This window comes from Girardinichthys multiradiatus, chromosome 7, assembly GCF_021462225.1.
Source record: "Girardinichthys multiradiatus isolate DD_20200921_A chromosome 7, DD_fGirMul_XY1, whole genome shotgun sequence".
Lineage (NCBI taxonomy): Eukaryota > Metazoa > Chordata > Actinopteri > Cyprinodontiformes > Goodeidae > Girardinichthys > Girardinichthys multiradiatus.
Window position 1 is genome coordinate 11,848,711 of NC_061800.1, and position 20,291 is coordinate 11,869,001.

Genomic DNA, 20,291 nt, shown 5'->3' on the forward strand with positions numbered 1-20,291 from the left:
GAGAGAATGAAAGAAGAAAGGAAGATAAGGGACAAATTAATAAGTTAAAAGAGGAGAATCAAGATCAAAATTATCTTTTGCTCCTTGTTTGCCTTAACGGTTCAGTTGCTGGTGATAATGACACTCTGCTGATATGTGTGTACAGACGTGTAATAAAGAGCTTACAGCCGCATTGATTTTACTACCTCTTTATCTTTTTACAACCAACATATTCAGCCAGTGAAGTGCGCTGAGTATTACCAAGTCTAAGCAGTGACATTGTCTCTGAGAGGATTACAGCACAGTGACCTGCACATGGTGGACAGTTCCTGAGGCTGACCGCTCAGTAACTAAGAGCCCAAATTTAGACTGCTGCAGCAAAATTCCCTGAGCACTTTTCTCTCACCTCGTCTCCATCTTCATTTGTTGCTATGGCAACCACTCATCTTGTCTCAGAGCAACCTCGCAATTACTGATGCAGGATCAGACTACTGACAAAAATTGATCTCAGTCATGTTTCGATGAAGGAGAGAAGTGACCATAAAAAGCAAAAAAAAAAAAAACCCCAACAAAATTAAATAAACCCAGAAACCTTCCAGTTATCATCAGGATGTCTCAAGATCATATCAGGTTCTATGAAATTTGGTTTCACAAAATATTTTGCCATGAGACTTTTTGTTCACCAGGCAATGCATTACATCAGGTACAGAGCTTTGCAAGACTATTCATAGCTCTTGATCTTTTACATTTTACCTGACCACCACAAACCACAGAAGATGGAAGGAAGGGCTCTAAAATGTCCTGGTAGCTGGCTGCGTTGACTGTGAACTTAAGAAAACACAGTGGACAAACACTAGCAGATGACATGGTGACCGAAATCCTCACTGACTGTGTATACTTCACATGGATTCAGTGCCTTTCCACTCTTCCTCCAGACTGTTGAACCTTGATTTTCAAATCAAATGGAAACTTTACTTACATCTGAAAAGAGGATTTTGCACCACTGAGAACAGTCCAGTTCTTCTACTCCTTAGCTAAGGTGAGACACTTCTGATGATGTCTCTGGGCCAAGAGTAGCTTGACATGAGGAATGCAACATTTGTAGCTCATATGTAGGGTTTGTCTGTATGTAGTGGCCCTTGATACACTGACTCCAGCCTAAGCCAAGTCCTTGTGAAGCTCCCCCAAATTCTTGAATTTATATTGCATTACAATACTCTCCACGCTGCGGCTAATCCTGCTGCTGCGCCTTTTCCTACCATACTTTTTTCCTTCCACTCAACTTTCTATGAATATGTTATAACCTTTACACAGGATTCTAATTTTCCTGATACATCAAATTGTGTGTTTTTATTACCTATAGGCAATAATCATCAAAATTACAAGAAATAAACACTTGAACTATTTCATTCTTAAGTGTAATGGATCTATATAATGTATGAGTTTTACTTTCTGGAATAAGTAACAAAAATTATTCAACCTTATCATGATATTCTAATTAATGGAGCTGTACTTGTGTGGCTTGTGGGAAACTGCTAACAGGACTTCCTATGACTTTTTTAAAGACTGGCTCACTTGTTGCCACTCTTCCATAAAAGTCAGATCTTTGAGGTGCACAACTAATAGTTGCCCTGTTAACAGACTCTCCCAATTGAGCTGTGAATATCTGCAGGTACTTAAGGGTCACCATGGACTTCTGGGCTGCTTTTCTGATTAATGTTCTCTTGGCCCAGTCTGTCCATTTAGGAGGACAGTCATATCTTGGTAGGTTTGGAGTTGTGCCATAATCTTTCCATTTTCCATCATAATGAATTGTACAGACCTCTGTAAGATATGTATAGCTTATTGTTTTATAACATCCCTGCTTTAAACTTCTCCACAACTTTCTCCTTGATCTTCCTGCTGTGTTGCTTGGTCTTCATGATGCCTAACCTTTTCTAACAACCCTTCACAGAACAGCTACATTTATACTAAGATAAAATTACACCCACGTGGACTCTGTTTACCAATTATGTGACTTCTGAAGTCAACTGGTTACACTGGAATTTATCTCAGGGTATTTTAGCAAAGGGGACTGAATACAAACGCATGCCACACATCAGATTTGTTGTGAAAATGTTGAAAACCATCATCCATTTCTCTCACCTCACAGTGATACATTACCTCTTTGGTCTATTACACAAAACACCTTAAAATAAATTGTAGTTTGTGGTTGTAACATGACAAAATGTTAAGGGTATAAATACTTTTGTAAAACACTATAACCATATGCTTGACGCTGACCTCAACCTGCTAATATTGGATGCATAATTTTGTTGCATGTGCTTCAATCAGTGTAGAGGGCACTGTAGCCACAGCAATTTTAGGAGCTTTGGCCCAGAGACAGTTCAGTTCAGAGAACCAACCAAAAGGAGGAATACTGCCATGATTACTTCGTCTAACCTGCTGCATCTATTTGACTTGTAAATGACGTATAATAAAATTAAATGTCAGCTGCTTAAGTCATTCATTAAACTTGTTTTCAGTTATCATTTTGACCCTAATTATTGGCTTTTTACTTACTTTAAAATGTCTAAATGCTTAATCTCATTGAAATGTGTGTCAGCACAGCCACACAGCAGTGCAAGTCTTTATTTATAGAGTTCTCCTCTTGCTTTCTCACCTGTCCTGTCGTAGGATTCGTGGCAGGTGTGAGCGATCTCAGCACCGAGCTGCAGATAGTGACCTGCCTTGTCGTCCGGCGACCCGTCAGCACCCAGCGCAAACATCCCACCGGCGAAGCAGGCCAGGTGGCCCATCTTCCTCTCCAGGTGCCCGTTCTTCCACTCCCCAATGAACGTCAGGCCGCCGTTGGATTTGCGGATGAGGTGGCGCTCGATGGCCTAGGGTCAACGGGTTAGTGTGTATCAATGTGCAAACACCACAAGAGGATTTAGGGCTTTTGTGGATTTAGGAGAAAATGTGAAAATAATTGAACTATCCATTAACTTAACCAGAACAAATTCAGATTTAACAAACAGATGAACATAGACTGGGCTAGTCCAAAAACTACACATTACTAAAGTGTACCTCGATGGCATCATCATAAGTCTTGCGTGCTTCTGTGTCAGTTTTGTCAGACATGAGCCATGCCTTCAGCAGGTACTCATAGAAGCTGTCCCCTAGTCCTCCCAGAGAGGTGTGATCTGCAGAGAAATTAGTTTAAAAAACAAAAAGAGAAGAGAGCAGAGGAAGACAAATGTATAAGAGAACAAAAAGAAAAGCATGAATTATTTAGTTTTAAAATGTGCCTCAATGTCCTTGGCAAAGCATGGTGTCTACTGAAGCCATGTTTTCTCTTCTCTACAGCCACAAAATATTGGCAGCATTCTTCCTCATTTTCCTGTTTTGTTTACTACCTCTCCCGGATTTGCTTATATTTCAGTGTTCCCGGTAATAATCATTGAGGTTTACACAGCTTGAATAGCTGGCCTGATTTGCAGGACACAGAGTTAAAATGGGACACTTTTAGTGTAGAAATGTCAGCAAGCCGCACCCGGAAAACAGAAAAAAAAAGTCCCCCCCCAATGCCCCAATGGATGAACTTTGATAGTGCTTTTTTTATTTTCAAATCCAGAAAACCATCTTACAGTAAATACAAGTACAGACTAGCAAAGAAGACGTTTATCCCAGATACAAATTATGGTTAGAAGAACATTTCAGACCATTCTCAATGTCTTTTTTTTTCACCAATATCCTAATCTTCTCCTTTCATTGGTAAAAAAGGCTTTCCCCAACTCTCTGTGGTGAAATCAGATTATTTTTCAGACTGTGGATAAAAACTCTCTTCAGCTCTGGGTAGCTACATTTGATATCTGAGCAGTTGCTTTGTGTCTTATCAAGATCTTTATCTGGAGGTGAATAACATGCCTTTGGGGAGCTGGGGGGATATTCAAAGACAAAGAACAAAAGAGAAGAATGAATTATTCATTCTTCTGTTGTCAAGCAGAAACGTCTCCACCCACCTTAAAGACACTACCGAGGGATGAGTGTGCCCTGCTGTTTATTTCCTTTGGTCTTTTATCAAATGTGTCCTTAAAAGTCAGTTTTAACAGATGGAAGTGGCTGCAACTCATCTGTTTTCCTGAATGTTTTTTTTACCTGTTAAGTTGAAGGCTGAACTGCAAAATTTCCAAGCTAAACAAAGTCCGTGAACACCGTGTGTAAGTGCAAACCTAACCCCTAACCCTTTCCTGACACTCACAAAGTCTTTTCATTTTAAACAGCATGTTTATGGACCTACACATAAGAAAAGCCATACTTTAAACCTTGCTTTCTCCTTTGGTCTCAACATTAACCTGCTGGGTGTTGAGGACTTTGTTGTCACTGACCACTGCTGTGTATGTTCAATTTGTCTTTTAATCTCAACAGTCGTCCTCATAAAGTGATTTCCCAAAGGCGAATTATCAACCAAACTGCTGTTGCGAAATTCTCAGACTCAATTGAGCCCAATTACTTTGATTGTTGCAGTGACACAGATTCTTTTGCCCAGACTTGTAAAAGCCACATAAAACCCTTGGCCTTGGATGAATGACGACATTATGTCATTTAGGAGAACATGTCGTCAGGTGGAGCTTTAATGGAAATCTACAAAACTAGAAACTATATTTAAAAGTGTTGATCTTGATGCTTAATGAAATGATTAAACAGGCCAGCTCTCCATATTTTTCTAATTTTGTGAATATGAACAAAAACAATCCAAAAGTCTTGTTTGATACCATTACTAACAAGGTATCACCCTCAGCTTTGCTGGTGCCAGTAAACTGACTGCGACAGATTTCGAAACTTTTTTGTGAAAAAGGTTGACATTGGAAAAAGTGGAAAACCACCTCTTGGTGGCATCCATAGCGCTGGCTATACAGTGTGCTCCTGGTCCTCATTTACTTCTGTCACCTTGGAGGATGTTTTGGTTTTACTAAAAATGATTAAACCCTTTTCCTGCAAGCTAGATGTTGTACACAGGTCACAGTTTTTAAAGGTGTTTGATATTGTTTGCCCACATCGTCACACTGATTGACGTTTCTCTTTCAACTGGGTCAGTTGCAAGCGTTTTCAAACAAGCAGCTTTAAGTCCTATTATGGAAACGCCCAGTCTGGATACGTCTGAGCCAAGCAATTGTATGCCAATATCAAAATTGCATTTTCTTGCAAAAGTTGTGGAGAAGTTAGTTGCTGGGCAGTTGACTACTTTCTTAGAAAGTAATAATATTCTACATAGGTTTCTGTCTGGTTTTCACCAGACGCACTCTACGACTGCCTTGATAAAAGTCTGTAATGACATATTGGTGGCTGCACCCTCTGGTCACTGCAGTGTATTGGTTTTTATTAGATCTGTCATTAGCTTCTGACACAGTCAAAAATCAACTGTATAATGAGTTAGGAATAAGTGCTTTTCTTATCTGAGCAAGAGGACATTTGACATGTTTGCAAATAACAGTGTCTAAAGCCACTTCTTTGTTGCATGGTGTTCCTCGGGGCTTAGCCCTAGGGCCAATTTTGTTCCATTTGTAAATCAGCCCACTTTTTTATGCTGACAACTGCTCCTTCAATGACTCAGGATTACAAAAGTTAGCTGATTTACTAAATTGTGTCTTCTGTATTGAGGACTGGCTAGCTAAAACCTCCCTTCAGTTTAACTCTTGTAAGACTGAAACCCTGATCATTGCTCCTGAGCAAAACGTTCCTTGGACCAAACACAACCTGGGTTTCCTGGCCTCCTCCTCTCAGCCCAGCTTTAGAAACCTTGGTGTTCTGTTTGACTAGTCAATTTTCTCAGGAAAGCCATTCAAGACATTTGGTTAAAAAATTTTTGAATGATTTGAGAAATATTTCTAAATTGAGTGCAATGAGTGCAAATCTGATCTGGAGATGATTATTCATGCTTGTATTTCTTCTTTGTAATATTAACACTCTTTTTACTTGTTTTTAACAAATCTGCTGTCATTTGTCTGCAGTTGGTCCAGAACTCTGCAGCGAGGCGTCTAACAGGAACTGACAGAAGGGCACATTATGTGTGGAAAATAAGTATTTGAACACCCTGCAACTTTGCAAGTTCTCCAACTTAGAAACCATGGAGGTGTCTGAAATTTTCATCTTAGGTGCATGTCCACTGAGAGACATATAATCTAAAAAACAAATCTGGAAATCACAATGTATGATTTTTTAAATAACTTATTTGTGTGTTACTGCTGCAAATAAGTATTTGAACACCTGCCAAACAGTAAAAATTCTGGCCCTAAAAGACCTGTTAGTCTGCCTCTAAAAAGTCCAACTCCACTCCACTTATTATTCTAAATTAGAAGCACCTGTTTGAGGTCGATAGCTGCATAAAGACACCTGTCCACGCCACACAATCAGTTAGACTCTAACTACTAACATGGCTAAGACCAAAGAGCTGTCCAAAGACACCAGAGACAAAATTGTAGACCCCCACAAGGCTGGAAAGGGCTACGGAGCAATTACCAAGCAGCTTGGTGAAAAAAGATCAACTGTTGGAGCAATTATTAGAAAATGGAAGAAGCTGAACATGACTGTCAATCTCCCTTGGACTGGGGCTCCATGCAAGATCTCACCTCGTGGCGTATCAATGATCCTAAGAAAGGTGAGGAATCAGCCCAGTACTACAGGGAGGAGCTGGTCAATGACCTGAAGAGCTGGCACCACTGTTTCCAAGGTTACTGTGGGTAATACACTAAGACGTCATAGTTTAAAGTCATGCATGGCATGGAAGGTTCTCCTGTTTAAATCAGCACACGTCCAGGCCCGTCTTAAGTTTGTCCATGACCATTTGGATGATCTAGAGGAGTCATGAGAGAAAGTTCTGTGGTCAGATGAGACCAAAGTAGAACTTTTTGGTCTTAATTCCACTTGCAGTGTTTGGAGGACGAAGAATGATTAGGACCATCCCAAAAACACCTTCCCTACTGTGAAGCATGGGGGTGGAAGCATCATGCTTTGGGGGTGTTTTTCTGCACATGGGAGAAGACGATTGCACTGTATTAAGGAGAGGATGACCGGGGCCATGTATTGCAAGATTTTGGGGAACAACCTCCTTCCCTCAGTTAGAGCATTGAAAATGGGTCGTGGCTGGGTCTTCCAACATGACAATGACCCGAAGCAGACAGTCAGGATAACCAAGGAGTGGCTCCTTAAGAAGCATATCAAGGTTCTGGAGTGGCCTAGCCAGTCTCCAGACCTAAACCCTATAGAAGATCTTTGGAGGGAGCTGAAACTCAGTTTGTCTCAGGGACAGCTCAGAAACCTGGCTGATCTGGAGAAGATCTGTGTGGAGGAATGGGCCAAACTCCCTGCTGCAATTTGTGCAAACCTGGTGAAAAACTACAGGAAACCTTTGACCTCTGTAATTGCAAACAAAGGCTACTGTCCCTAATATTAATATTGATTTGAGAGACTGAAGGACAGCTTTTTTTTGCAACGATTTGAGAGCATCTAATAAAAGGAAAAGGTCAAACATCAAGCCACAAACAAGACAAAGAAAATGTTTTTGCCAAAATCCTACTGCTGGAGTTAATTATTGAAAAATGACTTGATTCACAGAGCACAAATTGTTATGCCAAAAGGGAAATGAAAACATGGGGGAGAAAGTGTCTGACAGAATGGTTTGAATATGGTCACAGAGGACTCCATGTTACTGATGTTTTGTGCTGATTAGAGCAATAGATAGCCCACTGCATTCCCCCAGTCTAAAAAGCACTACCTAAACAGTCCTGTAATGTATTTAAATGCATGTAGTGTGTTTAACTGACAGGTGCTCACAAATATGCAAACACCCCATACCTACAACATGTTCCATACCCTGGGGCTTTATCTGAAGAAAGGTAAAAGGGAAAATCCAAAAGAACAACACAAAACCGATTATTTTAACTAGAAAACTGCAATATTATAAAGTGGATAATGGCAACAGGAGTTTGGCATTTTAACAGCTTGAGACAGAAGGCTGTGTAGGTGTTAATAGTTCATTGAGAGGTTGTGAGGCCTTTGGGACAATGTTCAGAGCCCCGTTCCTGAAGCAGCTCTGAAATGGATCCTGGACGTAATGTAGAGACACTCCAATGTCCCCTCAATATCTTCTATAGGGCACTGTTGTCTGCAATATAACAGCTGGAGTACTACTGAGATGCAGGTGCATCAACACACTGAACTACGTGTTTGTATTACTTTCAAAAGAAAGGTAAGTGTCTGCAGGGCCCATTTTGTGAGCCCAGTGCTGTTCTTCAACAAGATGTGGTCATCAGAGATCTGCAGTCCAAACAATTTAATGCTATCCACTCTACTGAATGGTCCCTGATGCTGAAATGTGCCTCCCCAAGTTGTGACCACTGGAAGTCCATGATCATCTACATCATTTTGCCCATAAATTTAATGATTAGATCTACCTCGTGCGGATGCACAGTTGTTTGCTTGCAATGTGAACAGCAACGGGCTGAGCACACAGCCTTGAGGGGACCCAGTCCACCCTGGGATGACATTGCAGAAGTTTCCTTCCGTTTAAAACTGAGTGTGGCCTCTCAGTCATGTTCAGGATCAAGAGATGAAAGCCCGTATTCAGGCCAAGCAGGGGAACGTCTATATTAGTCTCTGGGGATGATGGTGTTAACACTTGAGCTAGAACAAAGAAGCATTTCACACCATTTTAAATCTAGTAATGTTTATTACAATCAAAATAACTCAATGTTGTTAGCTGATGTTTTAAAGATTAAAACTGTGTTTAACAAGCAAAGTGCTCCACTGATGGTGTCTCAAGCTAAGGGCTAATCTCCAGTTCTCCGTTCGCCTCAGTTAAGGCTGTATTTTCAAGAGAAATAATAAAAAAGCTTTGATTTCTGTTTTGCAGGCTCTGCAAAGCACCATCTGGCTACATGCACCCACTTACAATATCCTTCTGGGAAAAGTGTGGTCGTTTGATGGAGCATGATTACTGATCAGCTAAATTAGAATGAATTATTTGATATTTTTCAAAAATCTATCTCCAATTAAAAGGACCTTTAGAAATGATCATGCTGCTTTCAGTCAATTAAACTGATTGAAGTGAAGATAAGTACACTGCTTTGATTATTAGACATGCATGCGTTAAATGTGCAGAGAACACTAATGTCACTTCCTGACACACACATACAAACCATCCACTAGCAACTGCCTTTTCACGCAGCTTGCCAGCCAACTTCCAATCCATTAATGTACTCATTCATCTGTCCATCAATCAATCAATCTGCCCTCCTTCCATCTTCCATCCATTTATTTTCCTAAGCTTTTGGCTCAAAGTGTGCACCTATAAGCACATCAGTCCAAATGCCATTCCACCGATCCATCCATTAATGAGCTCCTCCATTTGTACACATCCATGAGTGCAAACAATTTTTGTTCAAAGGTAAAACAAAAGATGGTTTTATTCTGAAGGGAGATATTTATTATCCATTTTCAATTAACTTGGAAGTTCTGTGAAATACAATATGTTTAATATAGCACACTTGCCATGGCAACTTATTGCCTACACATACATACAGATGCCTTTTATTTTGAACAGATTTCATCTTTTTATTTCCTCTCACTAAATGTGGAATCAACTCTGAGTTAGTAAAATCCGCCCATCAATGCTTTATTTAAATAAATACATTGAATGCAGGCACACGAACCAAAATAATTATTTTCACACTAGTGTCACAAAACTAGATACATTTCTCAATGCTGTGAAATAAGAAGTATTTACTGCATCCATGTGAACGCTGAATTTGCAGTATTTTTTATAAACATTTGGGAAAACTGTGAGAATCCTCCAGGTAAGTAAAATTTCATGAACTTTCCTTCCAGAAAGTCAGAACTAGCCCGAGCACACATGAAAACTATTCTCTAATATGCAGATTGGAGGATATCTCACAAAAGTAAGTACACCCCTCCCATTTTTGTAAATAGTTTATTATATCTTTTCATGTGACAACACCGGAGATATGGCCAGTCCAGCACCTTAGCCCTCAATTTCTTTAGCAAGGCAGAGGTTGTCTCGGAGGTCAGTTTGGGGTCGTTGTGTTGGAATACTGCCCTGCGGCCCAGTTTCCAAAGGGGCCCGGTTTCCAAAGGGGGATCCAAAGGGATCATGCTCTGCATCAGCAGGTCAGATTATATGTTGACATTCATGGTTCCCTCAATGAACTGTAGCTCCTCACAGTCAGCAACACTCATGCAGCCCCAAACATTGACAATCCCACCATGTTTGACTGCAGACAAGACACACTTGTCTTCACCTGGTTGCCGCCACACACACTTCACACCATATGAACCAAATAAGTTTTTCTTGGTCTCATCAGACCACAGGATATGCTCCAGTAATCCATGTCCTCAGTCTACTGGTCGTCAGCAAACTGTTTGCAGGCTTTCTTGTGTATCATTTTTAGACAGCAGCCATGAAGACTAGTTTGATGCAGTGTGCCGCGTATGGTCTGACCCCCCACCCCTTTAATCCCTCCAGCAATGCTGGCAGCATTTATACGTCTATTGTCAAAAGACAACCTCTGGATATGATGCTGAACATGTGCACTCAGCTTCTTTGGTCCACCATGGTGAGGCCTGTTCTGACTGGAACCTGTCCTGTTAAACCACTGTCTGGTCTTGGCCACCGTGCTGCAGCTCAGTTTCAGGGTCTTGGCAATCTTCTTATAGCCTCGGCCATCTTTATGTAGAGCAGTAATTCTTATTTTATATCCTCAGAGATTTCTTTGCCATGAGGTCCCATGTTGAACTTCCAGTGACCAGTATGAGAGAGTGTGAGAGCAATAACACCAAATATAACACACCTGCTCCCCATTCACACTTGAGACCCTGTAACAGTAACGGGTCACATGGCACCAGGGAACGAAAATGGCTAATTGGGCACAATTTGGACATTTTCTCTTGAGGTACTGCTCACTTTGTTGCCAGTGGTTTAGACACTAATGGCTGTGTCGAGTTATTTTGAGGGAACAGCACATTTACACTATTATACAAGCTGGACACTGACTACAATGTGTCATATCTTTGGTGTTGTCCCATTAAAAGATGCAATAAACTATTTACAAAATTGTGAGGGGTGTACTCACTTTTCTGAGATACTGTACACTACCAGTCAAATGCTTGGACACACTTTCTTATTCAATTGAATGAGAAAGTGTGTCCAAACATTTGACTGATAGTGTTTTTAATCACAGGCAGATGCTTTACTGAGTCATAGTTTAATTGTCGAGACAGTATACTAAATAAAGAACAAAAACATATCATATTTATATATATATATATATATATATATATATATATATATATATATATATATATATATATATATATATATATACACAGGTCCTTCTCAAAATATTAGCATATTGTGATAAAGTTCATTATTTTCCATAATGTCATGATGAAAATTTAACATTCATATATTTTAGATTCATTGCACACTAACTGAAATATTTCAGGTCTTTTATTGTCTTAATACGGATGATTTTGGCATACAGCTCATGAAAACCCAAAATTCCTATCTCACAAAATTAGCATATAATTAAAAGGGTCTCTAAACGAGCTATGAACCTAATCATCTGAATCAACGAGTTAACTCTAAACACCTGCAAAAGATTCCTGGGGCCTTTAAAACTCCCAGCCTGGTTCATCACTCAAAACCCCAATCATGGGTAAGACTGCTGACCTGACTGCTGTCCAGAAGGCCACTATTGACACCCTCAAGCAAGAGGGTAAGACACAGAAATAAATTTCTGAACAAATAGGCTGTTCCCAGAGTGCTGTATCAAGGCACCTCAGTGGGAAGTCTGTGGGAAGGAAAAAGTGTGGCAGAAAACGCTGCACAACGAGAAGAGGTGACCGGACCCTGAGGAAGATTGTGGAGAAGGGCCGATTCCAGACCTTGGGGGACCTGCGGAAGCAGTGGACTGAGTCTGGAGTAGAAACATCCAGAGCCACAGTGCACAGGCGTGTGCAGGAAATGGGCTACAGGTGCCGCATTCCCCAGACCTGGGCTACCGAGAAGCAGCACTGGACTGTTGCTCAGTGGTCCAAAGTACTTTTTTCGGATGATAGCAAATTCTGCATGTCATTCGGAAATCAAGCTGCCAGAGTCTGGAGGAAGACTGGGGAGAAGGAAATGTCAAAATGCCAGAAGTCCAGTGTCAAGTACCCACAGTCAGTGATGGTCTGGGGTGCCGTGTCAGCTGCTGGTGTTGGTCCACTGTGTTTTATCAAGGGCAGGGTCAATGCAGCTAGCTATCAGGAGATTTTGGAGCACTTCATGCTTCCATCTGCTGAAAAGCTTTATGGAGATGAAGATTTCATTTTTCAGCACGACCTGGCACCTGCTCACAGTGCCAAAACCACTGGTAAATGGTTTACTGACCATGGTATCACTGTGCTCAATTGGCCTGCCAACTCTCCTGACCTGAACCCCATAGAGAATCTGTGGGATATTGTGAAGAGAACGTTGAGAGACTCAAGACCCAACACTCTGGATGAGCTAAAGGCCGCTATCGAAGCATCCTGGGCCTCCATAAGACCTCAGCAGTGCCACAGGCTGATTGCCTCCATGCCACGCCGCATTGAAGCAGTCATTTCTGCAAAAGGATTCCCGACCAAGTATTGAGTGCATAACTGTACATGATTATTTGAAGGTTGACGTTTTTTGTATTAAAAACACTTTTCTTTTATTGGTCGGATGAAATATGCTAATTTTGTGAGATAGGAATTTTGGGTTTTCATGAGCTGTATGCCAAAATCATCCATATTAAGACAATAAAAGACCTGAAATATTTCAGTTAGTGTGCAATGAATCTAACATATATGAATGTTAAATTTTCATCATGACATTATGGAAAATAATGAACTTCATCACAATATGCTAATATTTTGAGAAGGACCTGTATATATATAAATAACTTACTTTTCCACCATTCTGTTTGTTATGTATTTAACATTAACTGACAATAGCTAGCATTAGCCATCATAACACTAGTAGGCCTTACAGTATGCGATATTTAACATATATGCTAATATGCTAACTTGATATGTTAGCTAACAACAGCCTTCATGAGGTACTACGATAGCTACTATACCTTTTTTTCTTGGATTAAATTTAAAAAAAATATTTACTTACTCTATTTTATCCAAGACAAAGCCTTACAACAGGAAGCAAATATACCATTCCTTGTCTCCACTTAACATGACTCTTGTCAAAATAACCCCTACATGTATCTGAAGGAAATTATATGAACTTGTCTTTCAAAAGAAATATAGAAAATAAAAAATAAATCGGTGTTTACTCAGTATAGTTTTTAGCAAGAGCAGAATAAAAAATTTGTATAATGTAAGCCTTTAAACCGCCTTAGCTAGAAATGAAAGGTTTCAGAGGAAAATCTCTGTCACTTTATAAATAGCTTCTCTCTGAGAGCTGAACATTTCTCTGGGCAAACTGCCAAATGTAATCCATCTAGCGACAATGCAAAACTCCCCATCTTCAGTCTACTGCTTGATTCAATTTGTTCTCATTAATGAAGATCCATTGTACTTTTGTCTCTTTTTCCGTTGTGGTAATCTCTGTTTTCTGTGGTAATAGCACATCTGAGTGAAGCATCCTTTAAAGCTCACAAGAACATGATCACAAATCTCCCAACTGGTTGGTTGGACATCAGTGATACACAAATGTAATGATTTATTCCTGAAAATTAAATTTACACCAAGACTAGAAACGTTTTCATCATGCACTTACGTTGGCCCCAGCGGCCTGTGCGAGGGTTTAAATAGTTTGGGTAAAGCCCATTGGGTCGGTCCATCTTAGCTAGCAACTTCCGGATGTGCATCACCTGAAACAAACAAGTAAACAGAGTTTTAAACTGTACCAAAATACAGACAAAAATACTAAATGTAATGTAGTCACTGACTGAAAAAAGGTTTGCCCATAGACAGAGGTGGAAATAAACTGAACTGATGGGGATAATTGACAACTTATTGGGGAGCTCTCTCAGTAATGGAGGAGCACTGCCACTGATGGATTGGAAGGTGAGGAGATCCGGCAAAGAAGCAGGGAGACTGTGTAATTAGCAGAGAATGGTGGTGGTGTGTTTCCGCACTTTCATCAAGATCCTAGAAGCATTCCTTCTGGATGTACAGCAGCTTTTAAATGCTTTTGCTTGGGATTCTGATAAGAGGTGCATTGCAGCATAAAGGAGACCAAGATGTGGACAAGCTCCTCGCCATCAAGAAAAGTTAGTAAAGGGGTCCTGCAATGTTTCTGAGGCGGTGAAAGGCACTCTTGCAGGGTCCTTTGACATCGGTGGCCACCCATCAAAGTTAATGTGATTTTTATTTACTGTTTTTATTTCACCTTTATGTATCCAGGTAAATCTCATTGAAATACGAGGTCTCATTTTCAAGAGCGACAATTTTTTAATGTACAGGACATACTATGGTCTTTACAATTCATATAACCAACAAACTGAAAACATAGAAATGAAAACAAAAACCGTAACAATAAAACATTAAGAACAGGAACATTCGTCCAGTGATGCTTTCTCCTTTGTCCTTAAAATATGTTTAAAACCCTTCAGTTCAGTTAAGCTGCACAGCTTTAGGTCCTGCTGTGTTTTTCTTCCAAGCAGAAGGTGCATTGAAAGATGTCTTTTCCCACATCCTGTACATAGTGAAGGAAGACTGAATGTTATAAAAGCCTGTGAGCAGAGGCTGTAGTTACCCTGTTTACCTGACATAAAGAACATTAGATAAGCTGGTAGAAGCCTGTTCTTGATTTATAAAAGAGAATATACCAATGCAACAGTGTGCAAGTGGACAGTGAAGACCAGCTAACCAAAGAGTAAACAGTGCAATGATGGATGAGAGGTTTCCAATTCCAATGAATCTCAGTGCTCCATAATACACATCCAACATCCGTAAAGAGCCAACAAGAGCATTCATATTGATTGTGATGGTTGAATCTAACACACAGGTTATGGTAAATTCTCGTGTTGGCAGTAGGGGAAACTTACTGACATGAAACCATGTCAGTCGTGTGTGAGCACGCTCTGGGGTCTGAATACCAGCCCAAGTTTGGCTTCCACAGCAAACAGGCTCATAAATGCTGTAACTAAGTAGAAGGGGTAACGCGTGGACTTGTCACTGATGTAGAGTATTGCCACCAGGAATTATTTCCAGAGTCAACCATTCCAGCCATACACTAGGGCTCCCTTCCACAATTATGCCCTACAACCCTGACTGAACTGGTCTTTTCTCCTCGCCTATTAGGCTAAAACAATTTGGCTTTCACTGTTAGCTCAACAACAATGCAGTGAATGCATGGAGTACAACAGGTGTATATTACTGAACAGTGCTACCTTCTGGTAATAAACAGGGTTTCCTGTCAGGTAGGTGAGATGCACAAACTCCATGTGAAGGGTCCCAAACTCAGCCAGGATGCTGCTGCCAGCCGAGGCCCAACCCCAGTTCCGACCAACGCCGCTGGAGAGGAAAGCAGAAAAATTTTAAGGCTTCAAACTCATACAATTATTTTGTTGGATTCACAGTGAATCCAATTATATACCCCAAACAATGTCTTCATCAGGAGGAGAGAGAGAAGGGTGGATTACATGCAGCAAATGTTCCAGGGTCAGAGTCCAACTCTGGACTCATAGCAGCTGTATATGGTGCGCACGCTCTACCCCTAAACCAGGCGCCACGCCCTCAACGGTTTGTTTTTTAATTGAACTGTACAGAATATGTCACACCAACAGTGAAAGGTTTTTTTTTTTTTAAGATTTATCGTGATGTCCAGACTTTTTTAACAGGACTTTGTACACTTCTGAGATCTACTGCGTGTCTCCAAAGAACTCAGATATCCTGTCAAACTCAAGTATTTCTTCTTCATCGAACGTGTCTCCAAACACTTGTAACCATACCTGAAAATCTGTTCCACTAATAGATGTTTTATCATCTGTGCAACACATTTTATTTTCTGGTTTAGAAGTGGCAGAATTGGTCCATAAACAGTGAAACACTGCTGTTTGTTAAGTGTTTGTAAGCATCTGATATAAGGGCGTCCTTTCTAGTAACATTTCTAATACGTTATTTTAACATGTACCTCCAAGTCCTATAATGTGTTGACTGAGAATTAGTTTGAGAAAAACAAATCCCTTTATTGAACTTCTTAACACCTCAGAAGCTTGGTTCCTGGCAACAAAGCAGCCATTAGCTCTCTGAAGCACTGTTTAATGTCACAGCCTGATGTGATGGCAAATGTGAAGTGATGTAAAGTTATTACACATCGAAGTTGGGTAGAAATGAAGGAGAACAATCACATAGATGCATATATTTCTGCCCTAGAGGATTAATAGGAATGAAAAAGGAACAGAAGCAGCATAAAGAAGTGAGTGGAGCAGAACCAGTGATCCGAGGTTTCACAAAATACAATTCTACATGTTTCTGCAGCCTCTTCAAGGTCACAAAGGCACTCTCTGGTATTAAAAACCAATTGTTTGAGGTCAGAATTTGTGTGCAGGAGTTGTGGAATTAACAAACATTGTTCTGCCCTTTAAGTACAGTTTGCAGTTATCCACGCAGCCCGCTGAAGAGGTCTAATCAGGCAAAGTAAGTGAAAATGCCTGTGTGGGTGGAGCGTGGATATGCTGAAGCTTTTAGAACTGTGCCAGAATAATTGGACATTATGGTTGTTTGCAGACCTCTACGCATAATAGCAAACAACATATCAGATGTTGATTTGAGTCAAGGCACGCATTAGTTTAACAAATCTCAGACCTTTATTTTAACAATAAATAAGGTGCGAGTGGCTTTGATTTCCATTCCGCATATAGGCAAGAAAACCTGCTACTAACTGTGAAGCATGGGGTGTAATGACTGGGGCTTTTTTGGGCAGCCAGTTAAATGTGCAGCAAATCTGCAACACAATGGTTCAGGCAAAGTCAAGACCTCGGCCTGATTGAAGAGCTGTGATGGAATCTTAAGAAAGCTGCGCATGAAAAAGAAAAATCAAAAGAGTAAAGAAATGTCTTAAAGAAGAGAGGCGTATCAGGAGGGCACGTGACCCATGCAGTCCTCTATGAGATGACCCAAGTTCGAGTCCTGACCCGGCGAGACCTTTCCCTGCATGTCTTCCCCATCTCTCCACCCCATTTCAAGACTGCCCACTTTGAAATAAAGGCCTCCTGTGCCACAAAAAGAAAAAAAAAAAGAAAAAGAAAAGAGGGGGCCAATATTCCTCCTGCAGCTACTACAAGCTATTGAGATCCATGTGCTATAACCACACACAACCTTTCCATCCTGGGTCGCTTGTTGTTCATGGGAACTATGGAATCTGTTGAACTTTTGTACAATTAAGGTTAGATCGAACTTAAGTTATAACCTGGTAAAGACAGGCAACAAGATTGATTATTACACACTTTGTGTCAATCAGGAATATTTGATGGTTTTCGTGTTTGCTTGTTTGAACTATTACAACGGCTACTGTAAACTCTGCCACACCCTAATAATGGGCTTATTGGGTGAAACAACATCAACAGTAACAGTGGCATTGTACAGCCAGCCTTGAAAGGAGCCGACCTCAGAGGAACGAGATGTCTGAAGTAACATGCTTTTTTTAAAGCACAGCCTTGAAGTTGCTGCACTTTCAACAGGCAGTTGTGTTTATTCAGACTGGGAGAATGTTTTAGTCTGACCGTGTGTTAATGGAACAGGATAATGTCAGCTTAACACTTGGATATGAACACCTCAAATTTAAAGCCACGTTATTGTGATGGTAATAAGTAAGTAAGCATCCCTTACAATTCTGGAGTTTTCTGATTCTTGCATACATCTAGGTTATTGAAGTAATAACTAAAATAATTAACTTTCTTTGACCCAAGGGACTGAATAACGTACTCATATTATTTAGCTATAATATACTTTCATTTGAGGATCAGTGATGGTTTACTGCTGGTGTTGCTAACCTTTTAAGGTTGACCATGGCCCAGGGGATCCCAGTTGGAGTGTTAAAGGCAGGAATGAGCTTCTCAGCCAGCTGGACTGCCTTAACTTTGAACACCTGGAGAAACAGAGAGAGGTGGGAGGAAGATACATGGACGGTTACTGTTTGTTAGAATATTTTTTCAGTCTAAACATTTGTTCTGGGCGATAATTCCTTCATAAACCTCAAAAGGCCAAAAACATAAGTTTGCTAAATTAGGGTTATTACATAAAAACATGAATCCTAGAATATATAAGGAGTTTAACTAGTGCTGCGGGAAAATAAGAGGTTTCAGAAAATGTGCTTATATGAAAAGCTTTAAGGCCAGACTATAGTGACTGAGCAAAGCAAGATAAAGTTCCTGTCATATTTAGATTTATATTGTCATAAGTAGTACAGATTCACAGAAGTGGACATGGGCTACCTTTTAAGCTAACATGACCCTCTTACTCATATCTCAGAGGAAGACTACAAACCCGCTGCAGCTATTGTCTCAGCTTGTCAATCACGTGTTATCTCATGTATCTAAAACATTTGTATTATCTTCTCACTACTTAGACACACAGAAAGGAAACTGCGTCTGTCATCTTGTGATGCACTAATCAGGCTTTTAATACAGATTTGTCCCTTTTTTTCCTTGTTCTTTAATAAATCACATTAAAATACTGTTGGTTGATGTGTTTATAGACTGAGAATGGTGGGTTTTTAGGTCTGATGCATCTGATAAGGAAAAACAATTGACTTTTCAGTAATTGATCTGCTGTTCACTGATCAGAGTCGATTATGGGAAAAATTGGCTGGTTCCGATCTCTTTGATTGATTGTTGCATCTCTATCTTCATCTTCACTTTCATTTCAAAGTAAATACTGCATTCATGTGGAATACATTACAATACCCCCAAGATAAAAAAAATGCACTTTGTTTAAAGTTCATTTCAACATTTTGAAGCCAGTTTTGTGGAAAATTCACATAATAGCTGCTTGAAATAAACAGCAGTCAGGATGAGTTGCAGTTGGACGCCGAGTCATCAACATGATTTTCTCAGGGCTGAGGAGAGCCTGAATATGGAAACTTCCTGCTTTTCCCACAAAGTAAGATGGGGCAACAGCACAATCTGGTGTTCGCAGAATACTTCAGCAGTCATTGGGATATTAAAAAGAGGACTAAAATTCATCCAGATGTCTGCTGTAGTACAAACAGCATTAGGGGTTTTTGGTTGATAGCTTTTCAAATATGATTTGATAGTAGAACCACCCACCTCCAAGCTTTGGATTACATTATAATGCTAACATTCTGGTTGGTTTAAAAATAACTTGTTTAAATACAGAAGCACAACATTACATATTTAGCCATTCAGATCACACTGTCTCCAGTGACAGTTTTGCAATAGAAATGTTGCTGCATTGTGGTATTAGCTGAGCACAAGGTGAGTGGTTTTTAGAATAGTTTTTTCCACTACAGATTGTTAAAAGAAACCCAAAGAACTGAAGCTTCGAGTATTTTCAGCCCAGGACTTAAGCAGAGGTAGGCTGGGCTTCTGTAGGTCACTAATGCCATCAAGCCCATCAAGGAATTAAAACATCATAAATACATGCAGTCCATCCATCCATTGCTGCAGCATCCCCATCTAAAAGAAGCATACAGATGGTGCTAATCAAATATACCAGGGGTTCTGGCACTGCTCTGGCCTACACTTTGAAAGCAAAACTTGGAATAAACCATAAATAAAGAACTGCATGTTCGTGGAACAGCAAAAAGAGCATTTCAGCACAAACACCATAAATCTTCAAGCATGCTGGTGGAGATTTGGGCTCAGGACTTGGCTACCTTGCAGCAATTGATTAGGCCCTAAACTGATCTCTATACCATTTTAAAAAAGCAAACACAGCATAAAGCTAAAACAGAACGACAAAAAAACAACAACACAGGAATCAGGACGTTGTAATGGCCCGGTCAAAGTTAAGACCTCAGCAATGATTAAAATGTTCTGGTGAGACCCAAAGGGTTGTGCAAAAACACCTGCATGCAAACCTCTATGAACCAAAGCAACATTGTAAAGCGGAGAGGGCAAACGTTTCTTCACAACAATGTGAGGGACAGGGGTCATGTTTCTGAGGTCATTAAGGGATGACAGCATAGCTAAAGGTAACTGTTTATATTCTTAGCTAGACAGAGAGATCTACTTTTCTATTGGATCATGAAGAAGGCACCATTTGTTTTTAATATGGAGGAAAAGGAAGAGGATATCTTGAGTTCCACCAGTGGATAAAAAAGCTAG

General features: G+C 40.2%; 1 protein-coding gene across 1 annotated transcript in view; it reads right to left on the minus strand.

The window, feature by feature from the left end:
- man1a2 (mannosidase, alpha, class 1A, member 2) overlaps positions 1–20,291 on the minus strand; it is a 137,219-nt gene that overhangs the window by 18,184 nt on the left and 98,744 nt on the right. Inside the window, exons 7-11 of the mRNA XM_047369952.1 lie at positions 17,997–18,091; positions 15,393–15,516; positions 13,775–13,868; positions 3,049–3,164; positions 2,642–2,861 (exon numbers count right to left, since the gene is read on the minus strand). Coding sequence (XP_047225908.1) covers positions 2,642–2,861; positions 3,049–3,164; positions 13,775–13,868; positions 15,393–15,516; positions 17,997–18,091 — 649 coding nt within the window. The remainder of the gene's footprint in view (positions 1–2,641; positions 2,862–3,048; positions 3,165–13,774; positions 13,869–15,392; positions 15,517–17,996; positions 18,092–20,291) is intronic.